The sequence below is a fragment of the Vitis vinifera genome, chromosome 7, assembly GCF_030704535.1.
Source record: "Vitis vinifera cultivar Pinot Noir 40024 chromosome 7, ASM3070453v1".
NCBI lineage: Eukaryota > Viridiplantae > Streptophyta > Magnoliopsida > Vitales > Vitaceae > Vitis > Vitis vinifera.
Genome location: NC_081811.1, coordinates 27827017 through 27840310, shown reverse-complemented (window position 1 = coordinate 27840310; position 13294 = coordinate 27827017). Strand labels below are relative to the sequence as shown.

The 13294-nt window shown below is 30.7% G+C and overlaps 2 protein-coding genes across 2 annotated transcripts; one reads left to right on the top strand and one right to left on the bottom strand.

The window, feature by feature from the left end:
- Nucleotides 1–253: 253 nt before the first annotated feature.
- LOC100252644 (L-ascorbate oxidase) lies at nucleotides 254–2980 on the bottom strand. The gene is made up of 5 exons (XM_002281399.5): nucleotides 2532–2980; nucleotides 2344–2436; nucleotides 2044–2256; nucleotides 1775–1951; nucleotides 254–1336 (listed from the first exon to the last, which is right to left on the bottom strand). Exons 1-5 carry the CDS (start codon nucleotides 2787–2789, stop codon nucleotides 374–376), a joined length of 1704 nt encoding a protein of 567 aa, XP_002281435.1. The 5' UTR covers nucleotides 2790–2980; the 3' UTR covers nucleotides 254–373.
- Nucleotides 2981–10793: 7813 nt separating this feature from the next.
- Nucleotides 10794–12207, top strand: LOC100247539 (uncharacterized). The gene has a single exon (XM_002281442.4). The coding sequence runs from the start codon at nucleotides 10923–10925 to the stop codon at nucleotides 12042–12044; it is 1122 nt and encodes a 373-aa protein (XP_002281478.1). The 5' UTR covers nucleotides 10794–10922; the 3' UTR covers nucleotides 12045–12207.
- The last annotated feature ends 1087 nt before the right edge of the window (nucleotides 12208–13294 follow it).

Sequence of the window (13294 nt, the reverse complement as noted above, 5' to 3'; positions counted from 1 at the left end):
ATGTGATATGGCGATCGTCCAGATGTGATGTTTGTGAGTGTCGTGTGCCTCTCCCTGAGGAAGTCCGGATAAGAGAAGCGCGCCACGTGTCTTCTTGGGGAAATCCAGATGGGGATAATCCGGATAGAAATGTGTGCCACGTGTCATTAGTAAATGTGTGTCACGCGCCATCGGGGGGAGTGGTCCCTACAAATACTATTTCTTTTTTCTATGCATTTCACCTCGAAATAAAAAATAGTATTGATACTAAGTATAAAAAACAGGTAATAGTAATTATTATTGTTATTACAAGATGTTTGGGGCTTTGAAATAGAGAGGTTTGTAAAGATTTGATAATCTTATTTTCCTTTTTCATGCTCAACTTACCTGCATATTATGGCCTGCCGCCGAGACCCTTGGCTTTACCGCAACCCATGATAGATGAAGGCAGCTTTCCCACTCTCTCCACCCCTTCTTCAAAAACAACTCCCATACCCATATAGAAATGAGACTCTATATGGCAATGGAATGCCCAGGTACCTGGGTTATCAGATCGAAACCTTAAGGCAGTCCATCCATAAGGATGAACAGGTGCTGTGTTCTTCATAATTGGGTCGATCAGATTGTACTTTATTGGATCACTGAAATTGTCGAACTTACCTTTTCCATATCCCAGTACCCAAAAATTATGCCCGTGGAGATGCCATGGGTGCGTCTCGCTGTCATTCTTCTTCATGGTGTTTGCGTTTTGCAGTATAATATCCACTGTTGTATTGAACTGCAGCCTATAAATTGAGTTGCTGGATGTAGCGTTGGTGTTATTCGCCACATTGTAGATATCATAGTTTACAAAATCATAACCATTTGGAGGTGGGGTTGGGTCGAAGGCTCCAGTTATATTCTCTTTGAGAGCGATTAGGTAGGGGGTGTGTGGCAAGTTGAAGGAGTTGTTGTTGACAGACCACCTAACATAACCATTTATCTTATTTTGAGTGTTTAGAAACACGATTACTCTGTCTGAGGTGTGGGGAGGGGGCACAATATAATCATGGTGAGCCTTAATGGCACGGCTTTGGTTGAGGCGCGGCTCGACGTCGTTCCAAAGAGGGCCAACGGGTGGGACTGTTGGAGGAGACTTGTTGGGATGGTTGGGGTAGTAATTGAAAATGGCCAAGCCCGGAGGAGTGACAGTGTTGTTCCTACTGACCACGCTGGTTGTGACCCAGTAATTTCTTGAAGGGTCTTGATCAGCCTTCACCAGAACTGAATAGGTCTCCCCTGAGTAAATGAAGAGGTTTTTTATCACAAAGGGTTCCACAAAGTGCCCATCTGCTTCAACTACAGTCATGTTGTGACCCTGCAGCGTTAGAAATTAAAACCGTATCAGAACATGCACGGTTTTTGTAGTAAACCATTTTGAAATGTATAAATATTCTTTGTTTTGGACCCAAATCCCCGTCACATGTGTAGAAGTTCAGACATATATAATATTAGGAACTTTTTACACATTTGATATAGAATATTACAATTATTATCATACAAATACAACATCCTCGTTGTATATCATGAGATCAAACATATAAACATTACTTATGGACCAATCAAACTCATACAATGAAGTTAAGAATTAACTCTAATATTATTCATAACAAAAGCTTTACATATTTAAAACACAATTATATAGCTAAAGATGAGTTCTTAAATAGGTAGTGTTTGACTTTTTTGTGTGGAATATGACTTGACCAAGTAGAAGCAAGGAATAAGAAACCACGGTGAAGTTTTTAATTATACCAACCTCTATTTGGAAACTGAGAGCTGACAGGGAAGTCAAGCTGGAGACCCGAAGGCGATATGTTTTCCCCGGAACTACAGTGAGTACATAGGGAGAACACTGAGGACTTGTTGCATTACAGACGTAAGGACTTGAAACTAGGGAGCAGTTGTATCTTCCTTTTCCTTGAATCAGAAGGGACTGAAAAATTAACAGACAGAAAAAGACATCAGAAGATGAATAGCAGAACAAACCAGAATGCTATGGCGGAAGCAGTAGTAGTTGGCATTCACCTGAGGCTCGCCGACCCAGTCAAGAGGATTGGAGGACAAGCCCAGGGCTTGTTCATAAGTGGTATTATGGTACCAGTCAGTGAGGATGATGCTCCGGTCGTGGTCATAGGAAAAGGGCTCAGTCTTCCCACGAGCAACCGACACACGAATCGATCCATACAGCCCAGCTTCTCTTTGCATTCCGTAATGGGCATGGTATAGATAAGTCCCAGGCTGCATAAACCAAAGAATAATATCATCAGATAATTGAAAGTAGTACTGGTTCCAACTTTCTTGATTAAGACCACTGATCAATCTTACCCTATCCACTTTATACTCATATGTGAAGGTATCTCCTGGCAGGATTGGACACTGGGTCACCCCTTCCGTTCCATCAAACCATGGCGTCCCAATCTGTAATCATCAAGAAGATGAACCATCAGAACTGCAAAATTAAGCCCAGAAAGGGGAAGAAAAAAGAAAACATTATATATTAATCTTTGCTCTACCTGTCTGATACCATGCCAGTGGATTGCGACATTTTCTGTCAACAAACTATTTGTGAGCTCAACAATGACGGTGTCTCCTTCTTCTGCCAGGATTGTTGGACCGGGGCTTTGTCCATTGATGGTGATAACCATCTTCTGAAAGCAATCAGGAGACTTGTACTCATACTTCACCTCCCATCTATACCTTCTGATTCTAGCCTCTGCTGCTGGAAACATCAGTACTGAAAAGAGAAGACTAAACAAAACCAAAAATCTCATCACACCCTTCCACGCTCTTTAAAGAAGTTCGAGAATTTGAGACAGATGATGAAACGTGGAGCTACTGCGAATTGTTGGGATGGGTTGGATACTTGTGTTAATCCCCCAAATGTTTGTCTTTGATTTATACGATGATATATTTAACTTGTTCCTCCGGTTCATCTGACCAATGAAAGATACTCTAAAACGAAATTGCATTGGAGTTTCCACGATCGTTGTTTTAATATTTGGAACTAAATACAACATATAGTTAGTCAAAGGTGTTAGAAACTAAGCGAAAAAAAAAAAAATTTAACCCACTTCTAACCCTTCCACAAAATTATTAATTTTTTTTTAACAATTTCTACTTCACTATTTGTATAGCATATCAATTTTAATCAATTAATTATTAAAAATCACGTGAGTGGTGAAATTGAAATTTATATGTGAATATATACTTTACAAGTAGTATTGGTTACATATACTTTATCAATGACTTCTTTCCTTATTTCTTCACTTACAATTAATCGATTTTTGATAAAATTTAATATTTAGATATGAATTTTATAATACATAATTATTAGAAGTTAAATATGCCACGGAATTGATCACCTCATTCATGGATGGCTTCTTCTTTCTTTATTTCTTAGCTTACAATTAATAGATTTTTTTATGAAATTTATGTTTGAATATAAATTTTATAATACATAAATATTATTGCTTATGATTGATGATATCATTCACCTGACGTATTCCTTCACTTTCAATAAATCGATTTTTTATTTTCTTTCCATGGAAGTAAACATAAAGGATGGTCATTAAAATCATAAAGGTGAAGTTGATTTTTTTGTTTTTCTTTCTGGAATAGTAAAAAACCCCACACGCTTTCTAAAGAAAATTAGTTGTCAAGACTTAAGAACAAATCAAGAACAAATCAACTGTTAGGGTCATGTTACTTCGTGGAAAGTATTAGGACAAAAGAAAAAAAAAAGTCTTGAGAACTCTTAGGGCCATGTTACTTCGTGGAAAGTATTAGGAAAAAAAAGAAAAATAATTTTTTTATATTTGATTTTATTATGAAAAATGTGAAGGAAAGTAAAATGTATAAGAAAATTACATATTTCTTAAAATTATTTAATTTTTATATAAAAAATTAATATGAAATAATATATAAAAATAATTTATTACCTTTAAATCTTTTTTTTTTTTTTTACTTTTTCTTTCCATCTATATTCCTTTCTATTTTTTTTTTCGTGTGTTGTCCTCCAAACTTTCTCAGGTTTTCCCTCAAACTTTTGAGAAACTAAACATAACCTAGGTGTTTACATTATTAATAAAAATAGTTTGGGATTTGGTTTTTGAATATTAAAGAATGGTCGTATATAAAATATGATTGACATTATAATTTTAAAAAATGGTTTTTAAATTCTTTTTTAAAGATGATTTTATTTTAGAAAATATTAAAGTATAGAGTTTTTTAATTAGTTTAGAAAATGGAGCTACTTTAATGAGAAAATTCAGAAAAAAATATATAATCTTTTTGTTCTTGATTTTTTTTTTATCTATTGGGTTAATATTTAAGTTTATAATTATTTTTTAAAATTATTTTTTTATAAATCCAATACACTAACCTCACTTGATTTAGAGTTTACTTACTTAATAGAAAAATAAAAAAAATTAAAATTATATTAAAAATGGGAAATTAGGAAAGTATTTCCGGTTTTCAATCAATTTTAATTTATGACTTTTTAGTATTAATTATACTAATTTTTGGATTTTGTGACTTTCAAGTATTGATTCCATAGATTTATTTATTTATTTTTTTTTAAATTAACAATTATGCGTTAGATTTGATTTGAAATATGTTTGTCTAAGGAGAACATTTAGAGAAGCTATTGTTTTAAAAAAAATTATTGTGAAATGACAATAGCTAAATGATACTACAAAATTTTAAAAAATAATTATTTATTTTTAAAAATAAATAATCATTTATAAATCAAATAGTTAAATTTAGATACTATCAATGTGAGTGTTTTTTTATAAAAATCACATTTTTTAACGTATTAATTATTATAATATTATTCATTTATCCATTTATTTATGTCTTATTATTATGATATTACTATCAATCCATAATTTATTCTTTTTTTGTGGGGCTCACTATGTATATTTTTATGATTTAGCCCTTGTATTTATGTTATTTGTTTGTTAACTTCAATTTAGTCATGCCCAATATTTAAACCATTCAACATCTACCTTGATAAAAATATCCTTTATCGGGTTTTTTAATACATCCCTTTTTAAGATTAGAGAGACATAAATAATATATAAATAGGATTGGAAAACTTAAAACCTCCTACAAATTCGAGCAAATCAACGCTTATCATTATATACATGGTTAAATAATAATAATAATTAATTTGATTTAATTTTTATTTCCCCTCCTTATAATACATAAAAAAAAATTTACATTTTATAAAAATAATAATAATAATAACAAAATTTTATAATATAATTAAAAATTATAAAAATAAAAAATAAATATTAAACGAGATAAGGCAAGATGGAAGAGGGATAGGGATTTCTCATATGAACGCACCTAACCCCCTTCAAAACATTTTTTTGGAAAGGGATGAAGCGTCAATATCGGTATCCCGAAATTGTTAACATCCATGTGGAAATTAATAACAACTAAGTTGGAGTTTGGGACCCACGGGCCACGACGAAAATTGGTTTGCGGGCCCCAGCTCAGAAGCTTCTATATTAGTTTGACTTTTTTATCCCCACTCTTCACGCTGTATCTTTTGTGGGCCATCATAATTTAGATCGTGGCGGAAGGGTTTGAAAGTTGAAACCCAGACTTCACATTTGAAAGGGAAAGCCTTGCCGCCCAATCAACTTATGTTATTTTATTCACGTATGTTTGTTATATAACGTTAAAATTATTATATATAATATTCAAAAAATAAATTTTTTAATACGTGTATATATATATATATCATAAATTAATTTTAATTATCATGTCTTTTGTATAATAAGTTAATAACTACATACAAAATAAATATAAATTAATAAAAAAAATTATTAACATTTTAATAAAAAAATACTTATACATGTATCATCATTTTTTTATGTCATTGAATATATCCAAATTAAATTGATGTATATAAAATATGTTTTTAAGTTATAAGTATTATTATTGAATATTATAAATTATATTATTTATATATTAATTTCTTCAATAAAACAACTTTAAAATATTTATTATACTTTTAATTTAATTTTTAAGAGTTTTTGACTTTTTTCTTATATTTTCATGATTTTTGGTTAATTTTTTATTCACCGATATCTTATATTAAAATACTCATCTATATTTTTTTTTTATATATCTGTAAAATCAAATTATCAAAATTCATTATTATTTGAGACAATCATAACCTTCATACGAAGGCAAATAACCATAACGACTGACTTCGACTATAATGGACAACATCTTACATGTTACTATTATTATTATTATTTTTATCACGGAAATTTTTTATTTTATTTTATCACTCTTTTAATATATAATAGTTTTGTTAAGATGAAAAAGAACACTATATTTGAATGTTTGCATGTTCCTTGGCAATAAGAAGAATTTAGGAAGAGTTAGAAACAAATTTATTTAAAAATAAAATAAAATTTGAGAGTGGATATCACCTCATCAATTATAAATATAATTTAAAAATAATTTAATTTAATTATTTTTAGTTTCGCTCATTTTTAATGCATAAATTTATAAATTATATTGATTTCTAATATAATGTAAATTTTTAAAAATAAAAAATTAATTAAGATGGGAATAAATTATACTGAGTTCTAATATAATTTATATTTTAAAAAATAAAAATTAAATAAGATGGGTGGGGATGAGAAATTCTCTCACCTATCCCAATTTTGTCCACTAGTGTCTTTTTTTTCTTCTTTTTTTTTTTTTGTTTTTTGTGAGAATAAGAATAAATTTAAATAATTAAGTACACTTACATGGACCAACTAATTTTGTTTTTTTGTCTTTTATATTGACCATTGACTCCTTCAAAGTACATGGATAGTTGACCTGGTCAACTCCAGTTAAATCGAATATAATTGGCACAAATAATATGTCGACATGAGTCTATAGCCCATTAAATTTGTTAGTAACTTGTTTTAATTTTTTTTAATTTATAAATATTTTATTTTAAAATAATTTTTAATTACTTTTAAAACTTTTATTATTTTAATACATATTTAAATACATCTCCTTTATTTTAAAAAATAGAAAATCTTGTATAAAAGATGGAAATTATTATACAAAAAAAATTTAAAGCTTAAGGAAGTAAAAAAAAAAAAAAATTGGTTTTAAGAATACAAGGTGAATTTTTGTTCTTTTGGTAAGAGTTATTATCTTTTATATAAAAAATTTTATTTTAAAAATAAAAAATAAAAAATAAATTAACTTTTAATTTTTTAACAAAATATATACAATTTTACTTTATTGGTTATTTAATTTTTTTAACTATATAATATTTATATTTACAAACTTATTTTATGATTTTATATTTTTAAATATATAAAATTTATAAATACATATGGGAGCTTATAAAAAAAAATAATTTTGGCATGATTAAGCAAGTGAGTTAAATATAGATGATTTTTCTTTTTGATTAATTAGAAATGATTTTAAAATCATTTTGGTGTAAGCATTAAACTTGTCTTTTCTTTTTAATTTTAAAATACTATACTTCAATTAAATTTGATTCATTAACACTTCAATCAAATTAAAAATGTATTTGATAGTAATTTTAGAAAATATTTATAATTTTTTAAAATATTTTAAAATAAAAAATTTTAAATATTAAAAAACTAAAAAAAAAAAAACTTTTTTAAAATCGCCACCAAACAATTAGTCATTTTATAGAACAGTCTTCCAAGTCTTATCAGATGTGGATTGAAATGATATATTTCCTTCAATCACTCTAATCCAATGGATTTTTTCAAAGTTGGAATTAATTTTCTTTCAAAGCAAATTGACCTTTTAAACCACACCTTGGAAGTATTCTTTTGAAAAGACATACTTACCCATTTCTTTTCTAGTGTTTTTTTTTTTTTCATTATATCTTTCGAAACCAATCATAACGTAAGTTTTTTCAGTTATTTTTTACAATGTTTTAAATGATAATAAAAAATATGAAAAACCCTTTAAAATATTTGACATTATATATAATTAGATAGTAAATTCCGAATAATAAATAAAAAAACTATCTTTTAAATTTAAATTTTAAAATAAAATTTTATTTTAAAAAATAATTGAGAATTGTTTTGTTTTTCAAAAATTGTTTAAATTTTTTTAAACATTCCAAAACATGATGTATATTTTGAAGAATTATTTTAAAGAATGTTAGTCAATAGAAAACGTGTGGGTCCCCCTACCATATCAGTGGACGGACTTGTAATTTGTTAGATTGACTTTGAACTTTCAAAGTAATCCCACTATGTGAAACTCGGAAGTAACCAAGAATGTTACAGTTGGAACTGATTAATTATTTTTGACTTTTTGTTATTGTTAGAGCTTGACTAAGAAACCAAGGCACGTGGTTCGTGGGCGTCATTTCTTCTACAAACTTTGACCAATTGAAGGTAGGCCATTCAAAACCAACCTCCTGTTTGAATTTCTAAAAGAAATAAATACTAAATAACGTTTCATCGGTTTCCTATAAGTTATTTTTTATCCTTGAAAAATACTAAGAAAATAAAAAATATTAAAAAATAATTTTATTATGTTTAAAATTATATATAATTAAAATTAATAAAAAATTATATATTTTAAATTTATTTAATCTTTATATAAAAAGTATTAAAATAAATAAACATAAAAATAATTTATTAATTTTAAACCTATTTTCTATTTTCTTATATTCTATTTTTTCGCTCAAGTTTTTTCTTTTATATATATATATATATACAATAGTTTTAAATTTTAATTTTAGTCCAACTGTCATCTGATAATCTTTCCGGTCTGGATTCTCTCCTTTGGAAACAGGTCAAGAACTGGTCGAACCGGTAAATCGAACGATCCAATGACCCATTTTTTTTATATTCAAAATGGCCCAATTCCAAGGGCAAGCTTCTATTGCCACCCTTTCTTCTTTTATTCAACCAAGCCCATTTTAAAATGCCAGCCCATATTCTTTTATTCCGCACAATGCAGAACCGAACAGTCTCGATCCAATGACCGTTTATTATTTTTTTTTTAATTCAAAATGGGCCCAATTCCAAGGCCCTCCCTATATTTCCACCCTTTCTTTTTTTATTCAATCAGGCCCATTTTAAAATGCCAGCCCATATTTTTTTTTCTTATGGACAATATGATCTTAAAGTTAAGGGAAAATCAGTGAATGAAAAGCGCTTAGGAAGTGGCATGGGGGCACCATCCGGCTACACATGTTTTGATGCTCTGTAAGGCAAACAAAAAACAATATATTTCTTTTCTAAAATAAAAATTTAAAATATTGAATAACAATAATATAATATTTTTAAAAATTATAAAATTAGCTAAAATTAAATAATTGGATTTTCTTTGATTTTTAATATATCCACTTAAAATATTATACATATCTCATTTAATAAAATTTAGTATATTAATACATTTATAGTCATGCATTATTTAATTTAATAATATAAAAGATAAAAAATAAATATTATTGATTTTTAATTTATTTATATGTTTATTTTAAAATTTTAAAATTATTTTTAATTTAATAATATATAAATAATATATTTATGATGTTATCGGTTTTATTACCGTTCAACCACTAGTTCAACCATTGAACAGTAAATCATAATTTTTTCGTTTCAATAATCAGTTTGATTTTTAAAACATTGCTTAAAAAAACAAAGAAAATAAATTTAAATTTATTTATTTATTTAATATTTCATCTTATTTGGTTGATGAGTTTGTTTGAAAACTAAAACAACTTTTTATTTTTTAAAATAGAAAAAACTTTTGTAACTTATAAAACAAGTTCAACAAATCTTTTACTTAAAACAATTTTTTATTTTTGGAGAATTTGTTTTTAAAATGGGTTGTTTTCAAAACAAATTTATGGCATTTTGATTTTTTTTTTTCAAAAGATGTAATGAACATAAATTAGAAACACGGAGAATATTTGAACCATTTTTACATTATAAATAAAAAAATAGCAAGCCTAACCCGACCTTGCCAAGGCCCAAACCAAGATAGGATTGGGTCGTAAGTCGACCTGGATATCGACTTTGGGCCTAGTCGAACTTGGCCCAAAGTGGGTATGGAGAATGACCCAGACTAAGAAACTCAGCCCATTTTGGGTGGCTAATGTACCCTTAACCTTATGGGTCAAGTAGCTTCTGTGCACTGGCATCCTACTCACTTTTTTCTTTGACTTTGTCATATTTAATCATATATTGTATTATCCACATGTAATGATTCTTGAAATTAGAAATGATGCATTACCATTTAAAATGGTAAATTTCACCCTCCTTGAACTAAATAAATTTAGCCACCATGAACTTTAAATTTTATTAAATGAATGATGATTAGATGTATTTAATTCAAAGAAAAAAAAAATAGGTTTTGACTTTTAAAAATAATATATAACAAAAACAACCCTATATTTTCATACATTTAAAAATATTTTAAAATATATAAATTTTTTTATAATTCAAATAATTATTTTTTGAAATGACCTCTTGCCAAGTTAATAATATTAATTGAAAATTTATTTTAATATGATAATTGATTTAAGATTAATAAAATAAAAAATTTTAAAAATTAAAAATATAATTAAAGACTTAAAAAACTGTAAAACTAAAAAAATAAAAATAAAATATTAACTATCACTTCAAGTTTAGTTATTACTCAATTTATGTTGAATTGGGCTTGAAACCAGCCATTTATAAGCCTAAAATATTATTGGGTAAATTTTAAAATTTTATATCATATTAAACAAATTTAGGAGTGATTAATGTATAAAACATATTTTGAAAAATAAATTCATAAGTAAAAAAGAATAATAATAATTAAAAGCAGCCGGATCTGATCGTCGCAAGCTATTCCCACAGCAGTGAAGCTGAGTCGAGCCATTCTTCAATTCACGAAACATGGCCACCGATTCCCCGTCGGAGGATTCAACTCCGGCCGCTGATGGCTTTGTCGCCAGCGACCCACTGTCGAGCCCGTTCGGCTCCCTCAACGACCTCTGCTACGAGCTCTCGTCTCTCCAAGAGCTCGCCACTCGAGGCTCATGGCGTTCCATTCTCGACAAGGTCTCTCGCGCCCGCAAGCTCTCTCTCCTCCAAAAGCCCCACGAACACCTATGCTATTTCTCCTACAACGTCCTGGCTCTCATCAAGCTCCGTCGATACGGCGACGTTTCGGAGGAGCTGGCATCGCTGGAGGATCTCGATCACTCCATCTACCAGTACGAATCGCACCCTGATGTGTACCCCGGCCGGTCTGGTTCCATGATTCCGTTCGCTCTCCGGTGGATCCATGCCGAGATTCCGTTGAAATTGGGGAAGCGCCAGGAAACCCTAGATCGGTTGTATACGCTGCTCGATTTTGCGCGGACGAGGGTGGATGAGAAAGGGTCGAGGGGGCTGGGGGTTTCTGCGGATGTGTGGAAGAGGAGGGAGGTTTTTGTGGTGAATTCGATAATCGGGCACCATTTGAGTCACAAGGAATTTGGTGTGTGTGTGAGTTTGATCAGGCAGTTACTGAGCGGCAGATGCCGCGATGATCCGGCGCTGGTGTCGAAGCTCGGCTGCATTCAGCTGCAGATTGGGGATTTGGAGGGGGCGAAGGCGTCGTTCGAACTGGTAGAGAAGATGGGTAAGGAAGAGAGATTAGGTTCATTGAGCGAAATTGAGTTCAAGAACCTTGTGAATCGGAATAAGGCGCTGGTTTACTTAGTGGGAAAAGATTATGTGTCTGCAGTGAGGGAGTACGAGGAGTGCATTGAGAGGGATGGTTCGGATGTTGTGGCTATCAATAACAAAGCTCTGTGCTTGATGTATTTGAGGGACTTATCGGATTCGATCAAGGTGTTGGAGAATGCCCTCGAAAGGGTTCCTACAATAGCTCTGAATGAGACTCTTGTGGTTAATTTGTGTAGCATGTATGAGTTGGCCTATGTTAATCATTCTGATATTAAGAGGACGCTGAGCAATTGGATTGCTCGAGTTGCTCCTGATGATTTTGATTCATCTTGTACTCGAATATGAGGTATTCTTTCTTCAGAATTGGCACCCTTCCTTTTTGGGCTTGATTTATCTACATGTTTTATACATTGTCAAATCTGTTTCTCTGGTAATAACTAATAATTGATGGTTTTGAGATGAGAGATTTGGATATATATGATTTGATGGAGATGATGTTCATATTTCAGTTTAATCTTTAGTCTGAATGACTCATTTTTGTTGTATGGGATGAGTTTGGTATCTAACTAGGATTCAATTTTGTCATTATGGACTGGCAATTTGCCACCTTAGATTATACTACTAGTTTCCTAATTGCATCATGGAATCATGAAATTCTAACATGTTATACATAGTGAGCCTAAACTTCTTGGTATACATCTTAAATTCTTGCCTCTGCACATTTTTATTTCAATTATTGAATGTCTGTCCTTATCCGTCAGCCTAAAGTTTTGAAAAGGTTGTTGGAGATATCCCACTTTATTGGGGATGTTGTTTTTTTAATATCATACCACATAAACTTATGTTAATTTATTATTGTTGTATTTTCTCTAATGTTTTGAAGTTTTTTTTATGTACCTAATCTGAGTGATAGGTTTGATCATCGGAGCGTTTTTGGTTTGAACCTTCATCCAATATGAAGCTGAAGAGAAATTTTATTACTTGACTTGAAGGTTTAAAATCTTTTTTCTTATAATTTAACTTAAATAAATAGATAGTAGTCATTTCAATGGCTTTTGTTACTTAACCTTTCCAACTAAGGGTCTCCAAAAAGCCTGCGGCCCGCGGCCTGCTTTAGGCCCGGCCCGACCCCGTTTATGGGCGGGCCGGGCCGCGGGCCTAAATTTAGGCCCGGAGGGCCGGCCCGGCCCGTAGGCCCGTCCTTAGGCCCGCCCCTTTAAAAAAAAACTACAAAAATAATATACTTTATTTATATATATATATAACTAACTCAATTAATAAACATAAAAAGAATGTAGTTCAGCATGTTAGAACCTTGAAGTTTAAATATGAGGGGAGGGGTTCCAATCCCCTCCTCTCCCTTCTCTTGGCTTTTGTGAAAGCCATTTTGGCTTATTTCAAAAAGCCCGCTAGCCCGCGGGCTCATAAGCCGGGCCGTGGGCCTAGCATTTTAGCATGGCCCGGCCCGGCCCGGCCCGTTGACCAGTCAACGGGCCCATAGGCCCGGCCCGCCCGTTGGAGACCCCTATTTCCAACCATGATTTTTTTTTTCTTTTTTCTATGCATAATACTATTTCTTTTTTCTATGCATTTCA

Bases quoted from the DNA above. Each gene is read 5' to 3' on its own strand.
- LOC100247539 (XM_002281442.4), top strand. From the start codon at position 10,923: ATGGCCACCGATTCCCCGTCGGAGGATTCAACTCCGGCCGCTGATGGC.
- LOC100252644 (XM_002281399.5), bottom strand. From the start codon at position 2,789: ATGAGATTTTTGGTTTTGTTTAGTCTTCTCTTTTCAGTACTGATGTTT. The intron at 2,437-2,531 runs GTAGAGCAAAGA...TGATGATTACAG, and splicing joins ACTGGCATGGTATCAGACAG to ATTGGGACGCCATGGTTTGA. The intron at 1,952-2,043 runs GTGAATGCCAAC...TTAATTTTTCAG, and splicing joins ACTGGGTCGGCGAGCCTCAG to TCCCTTCTGATTCAAGGAAA.